We start from the raw sequence: 22,085 nt of genomic DNA on the forward strand, positions 1-22,085 counted from the left end.
ATATATGTAATATGTGTAATTTATTTATATTTATACATACACCACATGCATAATTGCTTTCATTCTAAATTATTTCATACTTTATATGGATGTGGATCCTGCATTTTCACTTTAAATAGAATAAATAGAATTGCCATAAATAGAATACACTTTACGTTTTATATGTAATATAATGTGCATCAACATATATTCGTTAAATGAATAAATAAACATAAGGCAATTTTTTATGTCTTTATTATTTAATGGCTTGCAAAAGCATTAAATCTTACATATTCCTTCATATGGCTGTAGTATAATTTATTTAACCATTCTTCAGTCATAGCAACTTTTAATTTTTTACTTTTAGAAATGTTATTGCATTGAATTCTCTTGCCTGTCAATCTGACCACATCCCTATTTACTTCTTTGGGCGAGATGTCTAAAAATGAAAGTATTGTGCCAAAAAAAGGCTTAAGATGAGTTTTACAAGATAAATGGTTAGATCTATTGATTGCCTATTATTGTAAACCACAATCATTTGACCCATGGAAGGGAGTAGCAGGGTGGTGGTGCCTGTTTGTTTCATGTCCTTGCCTCCCTCCACAGTGCAGCACAGATACTTGCCTATCCAAAAGGACTTTCTCCCACCAATGTCCCAGAGCCATCGCATGTGCTGCCTGGAGAATACAGTTACAAGGTTGCCCATGTATCTACACGCGAATGAAAATGAGAGCATCAACAACAAGCAGTTAACATTTCTGCTGATATGAAATACATAACAGAAATAAAAATAAGTTTAAAATACACAAAAATGTATGTATTAAAAAGATCTTTCTAAGATTTTAATAGTGCAGTTTTATTTTAAAAGTGTCTGCAGGGTGGGGGTAGGTGGCATCAAAGAAAGTGATGGCTTATTATAATATCTGGGCTTTACAGCATAAAACATCAACAGGTTTTAAAACATAAACAATAAGTTTCAAACATCTTTTGGAAAATCAGCAATTGCTTATAACAATTACTTATTTAATGACAAAATACTATTCTTTTCATAAGTTTATTTCTAGCTGGTATAAATTTGGCAAATACCAAGTTAATTTGATGAGTAAGGTAGCCCAAACTAACTATTTAGATAAAATTACTTCAGGTTTAAATTTGGAGCTTAGTGTGTTTAGCCAAATAAACATATTATTATGACTCCTTCATTATACTCAATGAAATGAGTATAGCCCCAACTGTCAAACCTTCATATAATGTGTAGAAATTAAAGCTCTTGTTTTTACAAACATATGTAAAATATTTTTCGCAAAACAGAATTTTTTATAAATTATTTTTGCAGCTAGCTGAGTTATTCCTAGAAGCAATATTTGATTGTGCCTAATTCCCCAGCGGTGCTCATTAAAACCTCTTTAAAAATGCTTTAAGTAAAAAGCCACTGAATAATTCTTTCTTTCTGTTTTAAAACTAAAAACCCAGAAAGTTTCAAACAAGAAACAAATACATCATGTATATATGTATCATAACATTACATTGTACCCCACAAATACACACAATTATTATTTGTCAATTAAACATAAAATTAAAATTTTAAAAATAATTTTAAACATTTAAAAAATCAAACAAGGAAAATAATAAATTAAATCACCATGATCTTTTTGCCTGGTTAATATCCATTGATATGAAAAGAAAAGTAGGAAACAAAATTAGCAACACATTAGATTAGATAGATGTTGAATTTAATTTTATTTATTTTGCCTATGACTTCTCAAAATTCAGATCTATTTCTCTGCTTTTCCAGACTAGATATGGTAAACATAATTTGTCTATTTTTAAATGATTTTCCCCCACTAATAATAGTACTTTGCTGCTGTCTGATGCAATGATGATTTCTAGGCCTTCTTAGATACATGAGGCTCTTTGCCCCTCCACTGAATGGCCTTAGACAGCTGGATTGGGTTTTGTGACTTGGCTCTGACCTCATTATTGACTCTCAGCTCCTGTCTGACAGTTACAGTAAGTATGATGAGGCATCTCCTCTCCTCCCCTTCCCATCATATCCAACATGGTCATTCTAATGTGCTGCAGGCTTAGAACAAACAATATGAAACTTCTGTTAAATATAGGCTGAGGGAGGGCTTGAGGTACTGTCCCAGTCACTATGACATTTTGTACAGAGCATGAGAGACCAGGGTTCCACTTACTGATTACCCCTTAATTCCCTCACTGAATTCCCTAATTCTCTTACTGAACTAATTCGCTTACTGAAATTCCCTAACTTTGCAGCCTCAACTTCAGCATCAGGATGTAATGGGTTTTATTCAAGGATATTTAACATCTTCTCTAGCTTGAAGATTCCTGAAGCTATCTTTAAAACAAACTTGGTAAAATCCATTTTAGCTGTCCAAGTACAATTTTGGTTTTCTTTTTGACTCTCCAAAAAACAAGAAGTTCCGAAAGAGTGAGATGGGAAGATAGCTTTGCTTCAAGACAGGTAAAATGTTAAGAGCATAGTTATTCACAAAAGAAATATGTAGGTATTCATATGTTTAATATTTTATAAAAATATCACTCCTTTTATTTTATGCTCACATACATATAAAATACGGTGGGTATTATCTGTATAGGTGTACATATGGATATACAATTATAAATAGGTATACATACACAAATATTTGTGGTATAGAGTTAGAAACAGAAGCTTTAATATTTCTGGTTATAGAAATAAATATCTGCTTCTCTGAAAATTTTTTATTAAGTTTAGGTAGATTTCAGGGTAACTCTAAGCATAGGCCAGCAGGGGTTCCAGACACTCCTGTGGGAAAACAAAATGGTTTCATAGATAATGCTCTATAATAATAGAATTACCAAATGTACAATGACTGCCTGAGGAAATGAGCAGATGAGATTACAACATGTAAATTCAAGAAATGCATAATCTAGGAGTCTGGCTCCTTTGACTCAGAAAAATAATAAAACACCAATGGGGAGGAAAGAAGATTGGAGATAAAGGTCGAGTTGAGTTAGCAATCTGGTTAGGGACAAAGGATAAAGCAAAATTTGCTGTCCTTATGGAAATATGGGTGTTGTGGATGACCCTCTGTAAAGGACTTTCAGAAATATTTGTTAAATGAATGAATCTAAACTAGGAATTTGATCATACCTTAGGTTCGCCTTGAAAGGTTAGTTTGATTCAAATCCAAAGGAAATTTAGGGGCCATAATTTAATAAAAATCTTAATATGTGTTTGCAGTGAGAGAAAAACAATTATTAACACATAATTTTGAAAATCTACTTTGGGTTACCTCAACACGTAGTTAAAATACACATACTTGTCAGTACATCCATGATGAGAAACCCGCTATACTTAGGGGACCTGTTTTAGAGAGTATAATGATGAAAAACTAAATTCTATCTCTTTCATTTACTTCCTTGTATGCCTGTGAGCAAGTGATTTTGCTTCCTTGAACCTCTTTTTAAAATAAATCTGTAAACCTTAGATAAGAGAAGTGATGGAAGGACCAAATAAGCTAATACATGTGAAACAATTTCATATACTGTAAATATAAAAGTAAGACATTATTGACAAGGAGGCATGCAGACTACAGTTAGGCTAATATAAAAGGGTCATGGGTGAAGGTGCTTAAAACCAAGCTGCAGATGAAATCTCAGATTAAGTGCATGAGAAAGTACCTATGCTTTTAAATTAATTTAGACCTTAAGTTTATTATTGTGATGATCAAATGGTACAGTATTAATAGATACGTGAAGAACTCGTTGCTACTCACCAATAGAACCTAGTCACAATTACTAATAGACAGAACAATAAAATGAAAACAAAAGATGATGGGAGACTGATGTAGGTTTGTCAACATGAGGGCATCAACAATGTTATAAGTTGCTATTATTTCATAAAAAGTGGTTTTTGACAATGAAAAGCTGCACTATTGTAATCTCAGAATAAAGAACAGTCCTTTAAAAAAACACTTGGCAATCTGACACCACCATATATGACTGAATGGAAAGATATTTCTCAATACATACTGTCCTTATTTTTCTCATACGTTAAGAACCAACGAAAGCTTCATTATAGACCAGTTACTTGCATTGTCCTTTAAGAACCTTGGAAGATGTACAAAAGGTTGCTTCTAAACTTCAAGTTGGGAAGTTCTGTTCTGTTCATCTACATTTTATCAACAAATCCCAACAACCATTTAATCTTGATAACTTTGGCTGGAGTATAACTACTTGTTCCCTTAATTTTGTAAGCAAAGACACCATCGTATTCTCCCCCCATTGTTGCATACTGTAATCTTCTTCTTGCTAGTTTAGACAGCTTTTGATCAACATCAAAGCCCTTTCCTCAAGGAGGAAAAAAGACCAATACCACTACTTCTACTGGTAGAATGCATTTTTTTTTTTTTTTTTTTTTTTTTTGAGACTGAGTCTGGCTCTGTCGCCCAGGCTGGAGTGCAGTGGCCGGATCTCAGCTCACTGCAAGCTCCGCCTCCCGGGTTTACGCCATTCTCCTGCCTCAGCCTCCCGAGTAGCTGGGACCACAGGCGCCCGCCACTTCGCCCGGCTAGTTTTTTTTTGTATTTTTTAGTAGAGACGGGGTTTCACCGTGTTAGCCAGGATGGTCTCGATCTCCTGACCTCGTGATCCACCCGTCTCGGCCTCCCAAAGTGCTGGGATTACAGGCTTGAGCCACCGCGCCCGGCCGGTAGAACGCATTAAGACAAACTAAATGACAAACAGTTAAGATGTCATTTTAACATCTTAACCATCTTAATGATGGGAGAATGTCTTATTTGTTCTTTAACATGTAGCACTATGGAAATATATGTATTTAAAGCAATTATTATTTGTAAAAATTTTAATATTTTATCTTATTTGATACCGCCAACTTATCAACAAAAAAAAATCCTGAAAGCCACTGATTAACCTCTCCGGTGACTCTACTCACAGTTAAAACATGAAATACACCAGTGAAGAAAAAGGTGGTTTCACCAGTTTTTAAACACACTTTTAAAACATTGTATTAACTTTTTAAAAAATCTAGGTATAATTTACATATAATAAAATGAATAGATTTTTAAATATTCAAATTGATGAGTTTTGCCAATTGTATATACATCCATTTAATAACCACTTAGAATAATACACTGAACACTTCTCTTACTTTAGAACATTGCCTCGTGCTATTTTCTAGCCATTCCACAATCTTACCAGATATAACCATTTTTTATTTCTAACAACATAGATTAGATTTTCTTATTTATATAAATGGAATCATATGATAAGTATTCTTTTGTGTAGGGCTGCTTTCTCTCTATGTTCTATTTTTGATTTATCTACATTGTTGGAAGTTTCAGTAGTTTATTCCGTCACTTATAAAATAATTTATCAAAAAAATGTATTCCCTTGTTGATGGAGAAAATATCAAGTATTTCTAAACATCAATAACAAAAAACATTGACCCAAATTAGTATTATTGTGAATAAAGTTACTATGCAATATTTTTATGAAACTTTTTTAGCATATATTTTTATTTCTTTTGGTCAAACACCTAGGAGTAGAATATATTAGGTCATAGGGTAGATGCATATAAATTTATAAGAAACTGTTAGTTCTACAAAGTGATTGTACCATTTTACACTTCCACCAACAACACATGAGAATTCTATTTGCTCTATATCTTTATCAACATGTGGTATTGTCCACCATTGAATACTATGCAGCCATAAAAAAGAACAAAATTTTGTCCTTTGCAGGGACATGGATGGAGCTGGGAGTCATTATCTGTAGCAAACTAATGCAGGAACAGAAAATCAAATGCTGCATGTTCTCGTAAGTGGGAGCTAAATGATGAGAACACATGGACACATAGAGGGAACAACACACAATGGGGTCTATTGGAGTGTGGAAGGTGAGAGGAGGAAGAGCATCAGGAAAAACAACTAATGAGTACTAGGCTTAACACCTGGATGATGAAATAATCTATACAACAAACCCCATGACACACATTTACCCAGGTAACAAACCTGCACATTTACCCAGGAACTTAAAATAAAAGTTTAAACATTAAAAAAAAATTTTGGATTGTCATATTTATAATTTTAACTATTATAATAGGCGTGAAGTGGTATTTCATTGTGGTTTTCACTTTCATTTACCTCATATGTAACAGTTTTGAGCACCTTTTCATTTATTTATTGACCAACTGGACATCTACTCTTGTGAAGACTCTAAATCATTCACTATTGTTTGAATTGCCATTTTGTCATTGATTTGTAGAAGTTGTTTATATTGTCTGGGTTTAAGACCTTTATCAGGTTTTTGATTTGAGAACAGCTTTTCCTGAATGTGGTTTGCTCTTTCATTTTCTTAATGGCGTCTTAGATGTGTATAACTTTTTAAATTTTATGAAGTACAAGATCTGATCAATAATAACCAGAGACTTCCCTAGTCTCAATTTCCAGCCATGGGGCATATTAGTCTAATTGTGTTGTCTGGATAATATCCAGATTGGCAAAAAAAAAAAAAAAAGAGGGTCAGGGATCAGTATACATGCATTTTTAAAGTCCTTCTGGACTATATACATTGGTTGTCATTCTCTAACCACAAGTCATTCTTTACTGAATGTTCTGTTACCCAGTGAGCCTTTGTCTTACTTGTCCAGCTTTATAATCATTGCTGTATAATCGCATTGCTAGAGGCCTGATGCTATAAGGCTTTTCATTACTATATACTTTCAATTAAATGGGCAGGAATTCTTATCATATAAAAAAATAAACTGCAATGCTGCTGACTGAGAAAATCTCCTGATTTCCTCACAAAGACTGAGACAGAGAGAAAAAGAAAAGAACAGAAAAAGAAACATGGCAATGGTGCAGCTTTAACAGAAAAGAGCTAAGCCAAATACATCATCAAGGCCCATCACAAATCCATTCTGAACTAGGGAACTGCCTTGGGGCTCCTAAAACAAAGCCAGGCAGATATTAGGCACTCAATGCTTGTTGAATGAATGATGCAGCTCTCCACTTCCATGAGAAAATAGAGAAATAGTGGAAAAGAAAACATCAACAAAATGTGCAATAGGGTTCCTTACTGTTCCCTGCAAGCTCGGGCAGCCGCATTCCAGGTGCTTTTCTGGTCTGTGATCAAGATGTGACAGTAGCCTGAGTGCTGGTGCCACCCGGCTGGACAGGATTTGTCTTCCACATCCTGAAAAATAGTTGTCTGTGTTCATATCATAATGGTCTTTACAATCTGGAGTTGGTTCAGCATAAGGAGCCCTAAGAGTTCCTTAATTCAGTCAAGTAGTTTCGTCACCGCAAAGGGAGTCAGTCCTAATTCCAATTCTCCATCTTGAGAAATGCAATGGCTTCTTACAGAAAACACTACCACAGTCAGCAACGTTTCAATGTTACAACTTTGACATTCTGACAACCGAACAAAACAAGTAAACATCTTCTTAAATGGTATTGATTTAACTAACGTATTTTGTGATTTTTAAAAAGCCACTTTGGGCCATTGTTTCCTCTTGGCCTTCAAGTTATAACAATGGCAGGAAGATGTAGCATGGGTTGAGTCATGCACCAGATTGTTCCCCTTTATTAGCTTATCATAGAGCACATTGCGAGTAAAGGTGCTTGGCTGCTCAGCCTGTCTCCTACCTTGGTTTGGGGACTCCAGGCTTTCCAGGCAATCCCATTGCACTGATACAGCTTCTGGATGCCTTCTTCAAAATGGAAGAGTCCCTTTAATTCCAGAGTGCAGTTCTTTGGAAATGAGGGCAACTGGTCCTTTGGGAAGGAAAGGCAATTTTGCAATTTAGAATTGACTTAAGGAAAGTTGCTCACACATTCACCTCCTTTGGGTTTTCATTTGTTGCGAAGCATTTGTGTTGGGTAAATGATCCCCCCAACCTTGGAGGCTATTTTGTGAATTAAGTGTGTTTATGGCCCAGCAAACAACTTGTTCTAAGGTGAATAAGAAGGAACAAAGATTTTCATACCTGTCTGGGGAAGTGTGAGTCAGTTGTGGATTCCACCTTATCTGCTTGAGGCAGTTCTGCCACTTTGATTGTCTTTTGTGGCTGACTAAGGATGGATACTTTGGCCTTCCTTTTGTGAGTTGGGAAACTGTCATCCTCCAGTTTCAAGGAAACTATCCCATGATACTTGAGGAAACCAACAATCAACAACAATAAGGAAAAAAACAAACACCAAGATAGCAAACAAAAAAATGAGCAATTCAAAAATTCAGTCAAAGCAAAAAGATAAGAGGATTTGTTTCTCTGAACACCCAAGCCTCTAATTTCAAAACAATTTTCTGAGAGATATATAAATATAAAAAATATAAAATAATAGTTTCATTAAATACTTGCATCCATAAATATAAGAAATTTAGCAATTCTGTGACTACACTTACATTATAGATGATGTCTGTTCCATTTCTATAAACAGAGAATGGACGAACCTGAAATTGACAGATAACAAAATATGAACAGAATCAGATTGACTAATAACTAGCAATAGGGTAAAACCACCAAAAAGATCTTGCTAATGTCTGAACAATTACAAAACACATGTATCTTAAGATTTCCCATGCCCATATCATTGGAATTTCAAAAATCACTAGGCCAAATCAGAATTTATGACTGTTGTGTGAATTCACACATACACAGTTCCAGTCAGGCAAAAAAATACATCTTTATTTTTAGTATATCTATAGTACACAGAGGTCCAAGAACACACACACACACAAACACACACACACGTGCATGTCAGTGGTCAGAATGCTGTGTTAATAAGGTCAAAGCCATGGCTTCCACACCCAACTGCATAATTTCACCTCACTCTATTTCAGGGTCATAGTTCATTTCCTATTTGTCTTGGTCACAAAAGGAATCAAAGCAGAAATCATACGGATGAATCAGCATATCTGTCACCTCAGTTAGTACAATTAAAGCAGCAAGGCAGCCTCAAGATCTTTGTATACAGAAGGCAATGCATAGCTGTGAAAGGAACAATGGCCCCCACTCACTATGAAAATCAAAACAGCTTCTTCAGTGTTTCAGAATATTTATTAATATCTTCTGATGCTTTTAATATGTATTCTGCACATCAATTCCCATAAGGTCCCCATCCTTACTGTTTTGCTATTCCCACGGGTCCTAAGCTTCCTTTGAGAAAGATCTGTAGACTCAAAGCCCCGCAGGGTGTCTCCCCTGGTGACTGCTAGCTGCATGGAAGATGGAAGAGGTCTTCTTTCCAGATGAAAGGAACCAGAAGTGGTGGATGAGGAAGACCCCGGGGGCAGCAGACGCCAAATGCCCTTCTCCCATGTGCTGTGCTTGCTTTGGTTGGAGGAATATGAAGGATGGCATTGTCCTGGAGGCATGCAAGATGGCAGGCGGTCAGTTCATTTTACACAAACAGATAAGGGATCACATTGACACAGCTCCTGGAGCAGCTTGTCATTAAACCTAGATGGATGGTTTTCCCACCAGATGTTGCCTTTTTGCCATTTGCCAGAAACTCCTTTACTCTTCATCAGTTTACATGCAGGAAAGCTGTGCCTGTCTGCACGTCTATTGAGTGATTATAAAGTCATGAAATCCATTTCATAAACTCCAAATGAAAATCACTGTTATGATTTTATAATCATATCACATACTGGGGGGAAAGTCTCACTTCTCTTATTATAGTATTCCCCAGTATACAAGTTTATTCACTGATCAAGCATTATTCCACAAGCACTTTACCATTTCCTAGAAGTAGAAACTGGAATTGTTTAAAGATGTCACAGAATTAAGTAGTATTTATAAAACATTTCACTTAGTTGCTACAGAACAAAGACCCAGTAAATCTTAACAGAGCAGCTCCTATTGGAAACCTCACCAATTAGTATTTCTGGGAAGGCATAAAACATTTGAGGGCAAAACCCTTGTCTCGGTATTTTATATTCCATATACAAGGTATGTATATCATGTATTTTGTGTACTTCATGTGACCACAAAATTCTACTGGAAAATAAATGTGGTGAGGAAAGGTAGTGGGGAGAGATGTTGCAGAAATGTGGATATTATAAAGAAAAGATGGGAGGGCCCATTTTTTTTTAATAGCATAAGAAAGAGAAGAGATTTCCAGGCAAGAGAAAAATACGGACCATAGGGCATGACAGGTATAAAAATGGGAGTGTAAGATTCAGTACGGTACAAAAACTTGTCAAATGCTAAAAAGACAAGTAACTAGAAGGCATTTGGTGGAAAAAAATCAGAGCACCAAAGCTCTGGCTTGTCTTTATTTTATTTAGTTTACAGGTTGTTCTTTAGCATAGACAATCCAGGACCTGTTTGGCGCTGCCATCCAAAGTCATTCATTAATATTTTCCAGCTGCTCCCAAATTCCCAAGCCAGCTGCATCTTTCACATCTATTTTTTTCCAATTCCTTCCTCTCTTAGAGGTTTCCTGGTCACACTACAGTGGGGGCTCAGATTTTAGGCATTAAGAGTGCTCTTTAACAGAGGAAGATAATTACAGCTCTACAGACTCTGGGGGAAAATAATTGTCGATAGATTCTCACCAACACTATTTCCCCCTCGGTGAGAACAACAAACGGGTAGAAAAAAAACAACTACGGCACTGACTTGTTGCTTTTCTCAAGTGATCATTCTTAGCAGGAGGAAAACCACATGAAGCAGAAACCAGAATAAAGGGCCTACATCACGACTGAGGGTGCTTTCTTGACAAGAAATTAAGCATTTTGATTTTAAGGTGTTATCAAGCACGCTGGCTGTTGAAGGCAAGAGCTACGGCGCCAGGACCGCTCCTGATTTCAAGATGAGGATCAAAAGAATACCTCCTTTTGAGTCCAAAATTTTCACTGCAGCTTTTGTCTTTGTGCCAAGAACTGCATTCACAGGGGAGTTCAGAATTACTTCAAAGACCTCATCATCTTCCTCTAATCCGTCATAGGTAATTGCTATATTCCACATCTTAGTTGACATTCCTACAAGAAGTAAACATTTTAATTACTCTTTAATTGCTATTTCAATCACCTAGGTGTCAGAGAAATATATTAATTAACATGTCTACAGCTAGACTGCAGTAGCCCGAGTGAGCTATTGTACTGCTACCAACTCACTGAAGTCCTGCTGTTCTCCCAAATAATATGAAAAGACCACATTTGTTCCTGGACAATGATGATTCCGTTTAAATGCAAACACTGTAACAAAAAAGTAAGCTGCATTATGTGAGGGATGAAAAAAAATGGTTATTAGATGAGATCCAAGACTTAATTATTTTCCCAACCTGTCCCTTCTCTTCTTAAGAATAAACAAGTATTGCAATCTTAAAATCTTAATAGTTTAAAAAATCTTAAGCTGTTGATGCAGACAGAAGTGATTATTGGATGGTACTTCATGCTATTCATGCAACCCTTGAAATGATTGATTTCTTAATCATTTCTAAAGACAGCTGCCTGCATCGGCTTCCCCACTTCCTGAGATCTTTCTAGCCCACAAAGGCTTTTTCTGACGATGTAATACTCAGTAGTTTGGTATCCTCCTAGAGAGACTTTCTGGGTTGGGGGTTCTAGAAATAGAGCCTTTTTTCCCCTCTTTCTGGCTGCCTCTATCCATGAGGTTACAATCAAGCTTGGTTCGCAGTAACTTTGCGAACTTAATATTATACAAAACGGTTTTGACATTACAAACATATCCCAGCCATCCTGTCACCACCAAGATGGGAAACAAAGCAACCCCAGATATACAAAATATTAAGACTGGAAGGAACTTCTGAGATGATCTCATCCTGACCAGTTTCCATGATGTGGATCATAGGATATCCCCTGAGTTTATTTAGAAGAACAAGTGGTGGCAGGAAGTAAAGGGAATACTTTTTAGTGGAGAAAGAAGGCTCAAGTTTAAGAGGAATAAACACAGTAAACTTATGATTTAACTTTTCTGAGCTAAGTTGGAAAAGCTTACTCTGCCATTTGCTCATTGGCTATTTCAGTGTTTTCACTCCCTTAAGTCCCCCATATAATAGAGTTAAACTTTTTCAAAAGTCTTCTCTTAAAAATATAACTTGGCCAGGTGCAGTGGTGATCACCTGTAATCCCAGCACTTTGGGAGGCCAAGGTGGGTGTATCACTTGAGCTCAGGAGTTGGAGACCAGCCTGGCCAACAGAGCAAAACCCCATCTTTACAAAAAACAAAAACAAAAACAAAAATTAGGTGGGCGTGGTGGCGAGTGCCTATGATCTCAGCTACTCAGGAGGCTGAGGTGGGAGGATCACTTGAGCCCAGAAGGTCAAGGCTGCAGTGAGCCCAGAATGTGTCACTGCACTACAGCCTGGGCAACAGCTCCAAAAAAACGCCTCTTTTACCTTGCAGGTTGCCTTCTACAGACTTATACCTCTCAACTGTCCATCTATACAGTGGCCTCTTTCTTGAAGGTATGCCTCACATAGATCTCATGATCTAATCAGTCTCTTCAATTCTCAGCAGAGGCCAATGGAAAGGTGAAGGTATCCACTTCTTCTACTTTTGGCTGGCTGCACTTAGAGGGGAAAAATTAGGTGTATTCAGAATAATTGTATTTTATTTAAAAACAGGCTGACAGATAGTTTTCAGTGCTGAGTTCTTAAATCAATTACGTTCACAGTCTTTGCAAAAGCAGTTGAAGCATCTAGTATGTATAATAATACCATACAATTCCCATCTCATGGATGGATAAATCAATACATCAAAAAATATATTTTGTAATTATGATATGCTTATCTTTGCATTAGATGCTATGGAGAATACCAGAGGTGTAAAACAAGTCAAGCCCTGATCTAAAGGAGCTTAAAATCTTTTGGAGGAGACAGAAGCAAAACCAGAAAAGTCAAATAATTATTGAAAGCTATGTATGTTTAGCTACTAAAAGATACAGAATAGATGGTCGAGCCTATATAAATGTGGGCTTTAGAAGTGAAAGGATTAGGAGGGAAGAAATGGGAAAACAACATAAGCAAAGACAGGAAGATAGCAAACTAGAGGTCTTGACTAGGGAAGGGTGAATGAATTAGCTGGCTGGAATAGAGAGGTTACATGGGTGGACAGGAGGCCATAAGGCTGCAAAGATCATTTGTAGCCAGACTGCAGAGAGCCCTGGACACCTGGCCAGATTCAGACTTTACAACATAGGCAACAGGGAAGGTTCTTGAACAAAGAAGTCACATGCTGAAAGTGGATTAGCAAAATGAACCTGAGAGTGTTATGTGAGAAAGTTTGGAGACCCAGGCAGAGAGACAGATAGGCTAGAAGTTTGGAGACCACATAGACAGCTGCTGTAATACAATTGGCATGAAAAGATAAGAGGTGGACAATGAAGAAAGCATTTGAATAATATGATTATTAATATTTGGAGAACTGTTTTAACCCTCAAAGACCATAAAGTTAAGCATTATGTTAATAAAATCCAATACAAAAAATATTTCCAACTCCCAACCAACTCCCTTAAGGTTAATTTTTAAAAGTTATAGTACCCCCCAACCAAAACAAACAAACAAACAAAAAACTTAAGGTTTTTGTTGGACCTTACAGGATAGAACCAGATGGTTAGGGGTTAGAGAAAATATCTTTTGAGTTTCACTTAAGTGCTTCTGATTTGTTTGTGTGCATTCCAACTTGGTTTCTATGCCTACCAGGTGTGCACAGAGGACTAACTCTTCAGGTTAATGAGATTGGAAGTAAAAACTTTATCATTTTTTCCCTTCCTCTTTCACTTTCAAGGTGCAAAGTATTTGCTAAGTCCCTGAGATATACAAGCATTTTCAGAAGGCTTGGACTGGCTCCCTGTTCCCACAAAACAAAAGGTGCTGAAGAGGAAAGAGAGGTGTCATTTTATGCAGACATATTCCACTTTACAGAGTAGGTGACTTCCTGGATATTTTCCTGCAAAACAGATTTCTGTATTGAAAGACATTTTCTCAATATTTTTTAGTAAATGCCACATTAGAGATCTGTTCCCTTGGAAAACATTTTGACTCTAGGGAATGATGAAGTATTAATTAAGAATGCTGCAAGCTTTTCAATAATGCATATTTTAAAGGAAAACAATCATTTTCTTAGGAGTATTTTTATATCCACTCAAGACTAGTCACAATAGCTGAATGCAAAGTAGTTAGGGTTTGTTTTCGTTTGCTTGGTATTTTTTTGGTTTGGTAGCATAGTCTCAACTTCAAGACAAGCTTCCTTCCAGCTCCCACATAAGAGTTCTCAAACCTTATGGCATCCCACTGTCTTCGGTTGTTCACTCTGTTTCTTTACCCAATCATGGAAGCTGCCATTTTAAAAGAAACAAATTGATTTCCCTTGGTAAAATGGGTTGGTATGGGGACAGGGACACCAGACCTAGAAAGAGGCAAGGATTAACAAGACAGGAGTAAATATTTACTAAACCTGTGGACATGGAGAACTTCAAAATTCTCTAAAGCAAGATTTCAGTTTGTAAAACTGCTTTTGGGTTAATAAATTCCAAAACAATGAACAGCCAATTGGTTTTTTCTTAATTTATAAGACATGCTTATATTATTTCTTAAATTGTCTAAATAATATCTAAAATCATAAGATTATGTAGAGCCCCCAGAAGTCATTAGTATCTATTCAACACAGCATGTGAGCTCTTTTAGACAAATGGGTATTTATCTTATCCAGTAGAATCTCTAAGAGGTAGATTTCAGAGTCTCTTCTAGTGTGACACATTCTAGTTCCTATCAATCCAAACAGAGCAACTGATGGGCTGCTGGAAACCTACCAGCAGCCAAAATTACTCCTGATCTTGTAACAAACAGACCTCAAATTATGAAGATGACATATGGCAAAGACTCAAGAAATGGAAAAGTTGGAACTGCCTTAACATGAAGTAGGAAGGGACATGGTGCACATCATCTCACCCTTTCATTGTAGGGATTGTAGGGTTGGCCACAAGAGCCTGTACCAGCGTGGGAGTAAACGGCACATAAATAACAGGAATCTTTCCCATATATAACAGGATCTCTTCCCACAAAAGGAGGTCAGCTGGAGGAACCAGCTTATCTGAGTTAGAATGTTAAATATCACAGGAAGGAGGCCAAAAACAAAATACAGATTTTTGCATGTTGAAGTGAAGGTTCACTGTTATAGGTTGAATTGCGTTTCTGAAAAATCAAGTCCTCACTCCCAGTACCTCTGCATGTGACCTATTTGGAACTAGGGTAATTACAGGTATAATCAGTTAACGTGAGGTCATACTGGAATAAGGTAGGCTCCTCATCCATTATGACCGGTGTTGTATAAAAAGGGGGACTTGGCTGGGCGCAGTGGCTCATGTGTAATACCAGCACTTTGGGAGGCTGAGGCAGGCAGAGCACGAGGTCAGGAGTTCGAGACCAGTCTGGCCAATATGGTGAAACCCCATCTCTACTAAAAATACAAAAAAATTAGCCAGGTGTGGTGGTGCGCACCTATAGTCCCAGCTACTCGGGAGGCCAAGGCAGGAGAATTGCTTGAACCCAGGAGGCGGAGGTTGCAGTGAGCTGAGATCGCGCCACTGCACTCCAGCATGGGTGACGCAGCATGACTCCATCTCAAAACAGAAGAAAAGGGCGTGGGAGGGGGCGCTTTCTAACACAGACATGCACACAAGGAGAACACTACGTGAAGATGAAAGCAGAGATGGGGGTGATGCAGCAGACACTAAGAATGCCAAAGTTTTCCACCCAGCCACCAGAAGCATGGAAGAGAGGCCTGGAATTGATTCAGAAGTAATCCTTCATGCTGACACCTTGATCTTGGACCTCTAGCCTCCAGAACTGAGACACTCGATGTCTCTGTTTCAAGCTACCCAGTGTTTGATGCCGTATTATGACAGCCTTAGGAAACTAACACAGTCCTCAAGCATCATGCTACTTGCAGTGAACTGCAGAAAGCCATTTTTCTGTGTTTGATGTTAAGATAGGCAATTTTGAGGTGGTGCTGGTACTTAGGCCATTTTCTTTTGCCTTTGCTCAACCCTTTATGAGTTAGTGGCAGATGATGTCAATAGTTTACACTTAGAGGAGTGTTCTCAGTGTGCAGAATATCTCCTTGGCAGGAAAGCACAAAGCCAGAGTCCTGTCTGTTTCTCCAGGCCCGTTGTATTTGCTGCTCCCAAGCCCCCACACTTGACTCAGATCCATCTCAAACCGCAGGGAAATAGAGAGTGACATTCAGTGAGTGAGGCAGAGCTACCTGTCCCATCCACAGAAGCCAGGGAAAGATGGCGGGGCTCCAGCCTCAGCTTTAGGCACAGTTCCCCAAAGGTGTGTTTGTGCTTTTGTGTTAGTCCTTCATCCTGGAGTTTTCTTCTTCATCTAAATACTAAAATACTGCCTCCCCTGGGAAATCTTCCAAGATTTCTCTTAGCCCGAACAACAGCTCATGTTTTGGGTTCCAGTGCACTATCAGTGAGTGTTTTCTTGTATTTCTCACACAATGGAACACCCTTGAGAGCAAGTACCAGCCTTTTTTTTTCCACTTGCACCTAGCAAAATTTTTCCACAAATTTAAAACAAAGTAAGTGCTACTTAACTAAATAATAATTTCCCCTGGAATCTCCTAACATCAACCTATTCCATGAGGGATCATTTAGAAATGCCCTTTAGAAATCCATATAAACATAACATTCTGAAGAATTTCATAAAAAATCTGAGGCAATTAAACTATAACAACTTTGTATTAGAACTTCAAATAATTTCTAAATGACCGTATTTTTTTCTGGATTGTCTTGGATGTTTGCTTTGATAGCTCATATTTATTATAATCTTTCTTCGCATTTGAAATCAAAATTCACTTGTTATAAAAAATAATAATAATAATAAGGGCAAAACCTCAAATCCAAACACCTCTCTTTTAGAGTGGGGTGGTATGGCTCCCTGAGGAGTTTTTAGTTGGCCAAAGTTGTGTAATATTCTGTCTTCTCTACAATCTCCAGACATGCCTACAAAAACAAAAAACAAACAACAACAAAAAAACACACACACATAAAACAAACTGCAGACACAAAATGTACCTGGGTCAAACTGAATCAGTTTAGATGGAGTCACAGTGAAATCTTTTCCAACTACAGCTGACACTTGGTTGACCTTAGGAGGGAAAAAGAAATCTTTTAAAAATAAAGATAAATATTCTACAATAGAGAAACAGCTATTCTCCCTCACACTAGACTAAACTCATGCTCTTAAATCTGTTTTTAATATTAAGTAGGGCTTTTAAAAACATTATATAAGCCATTTGGGATCCAGGCAACATGGATTTTCCTTAAAGTTGACTTTTTGCTAGGCTAATATCAATGGAAAGGAAAGCTTTTGTTTTGTTTGGTTTTTCCTTTATAAATGATTTAGTTATTGAAGAAAGGAACATGAATTTTAAACTATATTTTTGTCTTTGTTGCAAGCACAATTTTATTACCTTCCTTCTACCCCGATTTGGTTTTAAAATAGTCCCTCAAAAGAAAAGGAGGGAGAAAATTGAAGAGGAGAAGAAAAAGCAGGTAATCCTGACAACCCGTGTGATGATCTGTCAGCTAGCTTGGAGGTATCCTGCAAGCTCCAGGGCACTGAAAGCCTTTAGACTAGATTAACTCAAACACATCTGGTTCATTTTCCTGTCTGGATGAAACCATCACTCTTCACAAACTTGAAGGAGAGTTTTGTGGGACTGGCAGACCTGGTGAACAGCCAGACAAAGGAGATTCACACCCCAAACCAAGGACTTTCAAGGACCCCGTCAAGTAGGTGTTTTAAAACAAACAAACAAACAAACAAACAAAAATGCCCTGGTCTAAGGAGACTATTGATACACCCCTGCTTCTCAGCTCCAGCTCCAAGGCTAAAAACCAAAGAGGCGATTTTAGTGCTCTGAAGTCATGGCCTTGAATTCCACCCAAAGGGTACCCAAACACATGTTAAGAAGTGTCCTTGGGCCAGCACAGTAGCTCACGCCTGTAATCTCAGCACTCTGGGAGGTTGAAGGGGGTGGATCACCTGAGGTCAGGAGTTCAAGACCAGCCTGGCCAACATGGTAAAACCCTGTCTCTACCAAAACCAAAAAAATTGGCCAGGAGTGGTGGTGGCTGCCTGTAATCCCAGCTACTGAGGAGGCTGAGGCGGGAGAATAGCTTGAACTTGGGATGTGGGGGTTGCAGTGAGCTGAGATGGTGCCATTGCACTCCAGCCCAGGTGACAGAGTGAGATTCCATCTCAAAAAAAAAAAGTGTCTTTGTCTTTGGCTGATTGGAAAAATAAGTCATCAAATGAGAACCCTGTGCAAACATAACAGGCAGCTGTTACTTGTGCATATTTTTTAGATGTTTAAGATGGTCAGGAACGTGGGATATTTCTGTACTTAAACGAATGAAGTGCATAATGAAAAGCTGAAAAATTCCTACTTCTATGGCCTCAGACGATATGTCCATTTCAAATCAAAGGCCCCCTCACATATTAATTGGTTAGCAGTAGAAACATTTTGCTGGAAAAGGGTATTACTTCCTAAGCTTCCATTTGCTCTTTGTTGACAATGCCAAGGCTCCTCTGGAATCGCCTTTCATTGTGAAAAGGCAGCCTATTGTACACCTGTATCCACCATATGCTGGAAGTTGCATTTCCCTGCATGGTTCTTGCACGTGCAATTACCTAGTATTTACTACCACTGAGTTTACAGAATCCTATGTGGGAAAAGAAATGGTCTGAGGCAAGGTGGTTGAAGAAATCAGTCAGGTGAAGGTGCACAATTCAAACCAGGGCAATCCACACAGGGTGAAAGTACCACCTTGTTCCCTGTTCCCAGTCAAGCAGCCAAGCTTTAGTGTAAGACTGGAGGTTGTGCTCAGGGTAGAGTTGTCCTGAAAGACTCTGGGATTGTGCTTGATGAAGGCCTGCACACTCAGCTGGCAGGTTCGTTGTGCACTTTCAGCATAAATAAGCATAAGGTTCCATGTAACACCATGCCTGTTCTTTCTACCTGGCAAGGTGAATGGTGGCGTGGCCCAAAACTCCAGCCTAGAGCATATGGTGCTTTCTATGGAGGACTGGAGGATTATTAGAAAACCATCCAGGCAGATTCTTCCTTATTCTATAAGCAATCTTCTGGAAAACTATAGGGCATGCCAAGCTTTCTCCTGTCTTAATAACAAAAAAGTAACCAATAGATCTAGGAAAAAGAACCTGTGTCCACTGGAAAGATAAATACTGAGCCTGGATATGGTCAAATTTATGTTCGCAGGCTTCTGAGGGTGACTTGAATTCATTATTAAATTGAGACTTGACAGAAATGGCCTTTTCCCCAGAAGCTAATACCGATGTCTTTTTCATCAGATGGGAGGTGGCGGGGGGTGGAGTCTTTACAGCTCATTCTCCATCATTAGTGTGTACAAGTGTTTCATGCTCTCATTCTCTTGAAGCGCTCTTGTTATAATGACTCCTAAAAAAAAAATCTTCAATTCTAGAAGCATAGGTTGTGCTTCATGGGTCACATCAATGAAAAGAAATAGCAAGCTGACTGATCTAGAAGTGGCTACCTGAAAATTCTTTATATTTCAGGGTGCCTGTATTAGTATATGCTCTCCTAATTTTGTATGGCTTGGACAACTCTTAAGATAGATGGGTTTAAGCTGCTTATTTGCCTCATCAACTGAGCCCATGGGAAGTCACTGAGGTGCATACTAAGAGAAAGCCTCTTGGGACTGAAATTTGCTCTGGGTACCCCACAGAATGTCTTGCATACAATGTCTCTTTCTAAAGCAGAGTTCAGCCCAAGTTCACAAAGTTGAATATAGCTCCCTGTGAAATAAAACCTCAAAGTTTAAAGAGTTTATAAAAACAAATACCAGCTTTCAAAATCAAAAATGGATTTTAAAAATTAATATCTCAGCCAGGCACGGTGGCTCACACCTGTAATCCCAGCACTTTGGGAGGCCAAGGTGGATGGATTGCCTGAGGTCAGGAGTTAGAGACCAGCTTGGCCAACAAGGTGAAACCCCACCTCTACTAAAAATACAAAAATTAGCAGGGTGTGGTGGCAGGTGCCTCCAATCCCAGCTACTCAGGAGCCTGAGGCAGGAAAATCACTTGAACCTGGGAGGTGGAGGTTGCTGTGAGCCAAGATTGCACCATTGCACTCCAACCTGGGCAACAAGAGCGAGACTTTGTCTCAAAATAATAATAATAATAATAATTCTTGTGCTAGCTTCAGCAACACATACACTAAAAAATCATATCTCAGAATTTATGAACCTAGATGATGGATGGAGGGACAAGGAGGTTTTGTGGTTAGAATCTTTAGAATAGTAGGATCTCCCTACAATTTGAAATTTCCTTGGTCACTCTGAATTTTTCTTAAAAAATATAATGAAAGACACCAACCAGCAACATAAGTTTTAGCTTGATAATTTACATTTCAGAGTCATTACCTTTATACCCACAAAGGCCGAGTCCATGGAATATCCCCTTCTGATAATTTCCAAGGGCAACACACCCACATTCTCACAGACTTCGTATTCGGTCTGTGACCATTCAATATGAGACCACTTCAGTTCCAAACTGTGCGTGAAAGGAAAAGATAAATCATAAGAATGCATAGTATATGCCTGTAGGGATTCTCCACTGAGCAGACTGAGTGGAAAAATATGGTTGATCAACCTACACCAGTGATGGAAATTCCTTACGCTTATTTGATACATTTTAGTTCACAAAGAATTCATACTAACGTTATCTCATTTGATCCTTACAACAACCCTGCAAGGTAGACAGAGTAAGGATTAGAATTCCATTTTACAAATGAAGAATCTAGGGTTAAAAGGCTGCTGAAGTTCCCACAGATATTTACAACTAAAAGGGGACTCAATCTTGAATGTTTTGAAGGGAAAGGAACCAGCAGTTAAGTTCAAGGAGACATTCCTTTTTGGAAAAGACACTGATACGAAGTCTTCTATCTTATCATTTAGATAAGGATAATTGGTACAACAAGAACAATTCCGGACAGAGATCTTCTCTGAACTTGGGTTCAGTTTAATAACAAAATATTCTTGAGGATGTGCTTAGTAATTATGTGTTTCATAAGTGTTATTTGTTTCTCTTTCTGTGCATAGAAAAGGACTCTACTGGTATGAGGCTTGGATGCAACTATACAACTAAATAAACCTGATAAATAGAGGATGGTCTTTTTTTCTACAATATATTTAGTGAGTCCAACATTTGGTGGAAATTGTCTTCTTTAATCTTCATCTAGAGAGGAACATTTTTTTTCAAAAACAAACAAACAAACAAGACTCAGAGAGGTTAAGTAACTAACTTAAAGGCAAAAAGTCATGACAAAGCTAATAGCAGAGATGAAATCCAAGCATAAATCTAATGCCAAATCTTCCATCCATCCTCTACCATTTCTCTCCCCAATTGAAGTTCTTCATGACTGTTTTGTGAGCTCAAGCAGAGCAATACAGTTTTATCTTTACCCAGAAACATTTTGCTTTATGAGGTCTTGGCTTTTTTTTTTTTTTTTTTCGCCATCTGTAACCTTACTATAGAGCAGGATAAGACACAAGAAACCTTCGCCATGATTGTTAACTGCACCTCCGTTGTTTTTCGTTTTATTCAGTTGCCTTTTATTCTAAATTTACAAAATCCTCAGTGGTTGCCTTACTTGTACTTCCCAAACTTCTAGTCAGATTCAGACTCTTTCCTCTCAACTTTTAAGTTTATTTATTATAATTTCTTTCTTTTTTTGTGGAACTAGAAATTCTGGGTGCTACCATACGGAACATGGGTTCACACATTTAACACACTCTCCAGGCATTCCTGGGGCCATTCATATTAGGGAGGAAGTCTGTCTTCAAATAACCACTGTGTCCACACTGATCATGTGTCAAAATCACGTTCTATGGATTAAGCTCACCAGCCAGATAAACTCAACAGCACAGGTTCATAGCTGAGCATCATGGGCCAGGGGGCAAGGGTAGGGTGAGACCATGGAATTATCACAGGGGCTCATGAATCGATGTAAACATACATGTTTATTCAGATTTAAAATTTATTGCCCCTGA

The 22,085-nt window shown here is 37.9% G+C and overlaps 1 protein-coding gene across 12 annotated transcripts in view; it reads right to left on the reverse strand.

Moving 5' to 3' along the window:
• The window catches only part of FREM1 (FRAS1 related extracellular matrix 1), a 175,383-nt gene that overhangs the window by 4,765 nt on the left and 148,533 nt on the right, over positions 1-22,085 (reverse strand). For all 12 annotated transcript variants that reach the window (XM_031654249.1, XM_031654248.1, XM_031654247.1 and 9 more), the window contains 9 exons: positions 20,457-20,586; positions 17,061-17,133; positions 10,843-10,992; positions 9,133-9,371; positions 8,410-8,457; positions 7,994-8,158; positions 7,653-7,781; positions 7,085-7,200; positions 604-689 (listed from right to left, as the gene is read on the reverse strand). In XM_031654249.1, the coding sequence (XP_031510109.1) occupies positions 604-689; positions 7,085-7,200; positions 7,653-7,781; positions 7,994-8,158; positions 8,410-8,457; positions 9,133-9,371; positions 10,843-10,992; positions 17,061-17,133; positions 20,457-20,586 (1,136 nt within the window). The remainder of the gene's footprint in view (positions 1-603; positions 690-7,084; positions 7,201-7,652; positions 7,782-7,993; positions 8,159-8,409; positions 8,458-9,132; positions 9,372-10,842; positions 10,993-17,060; positions 17,134-20,456; positions 20,587-22,085) is intronic.

Source organism: Papio anubis, chromosome 13 (assembly GCF_008728515.1).
Source record: "Papio anubis isolate 15944 chromosome 13, Panubis1.0, whole genome shotgun sequence".
NCBI classification, from domain to species: domain Eukaryota; kingdom Metazoa; phylum Chordata; class Mammalia; order Primates; family Cercopithecidae; genus Papio; species Papio anubis.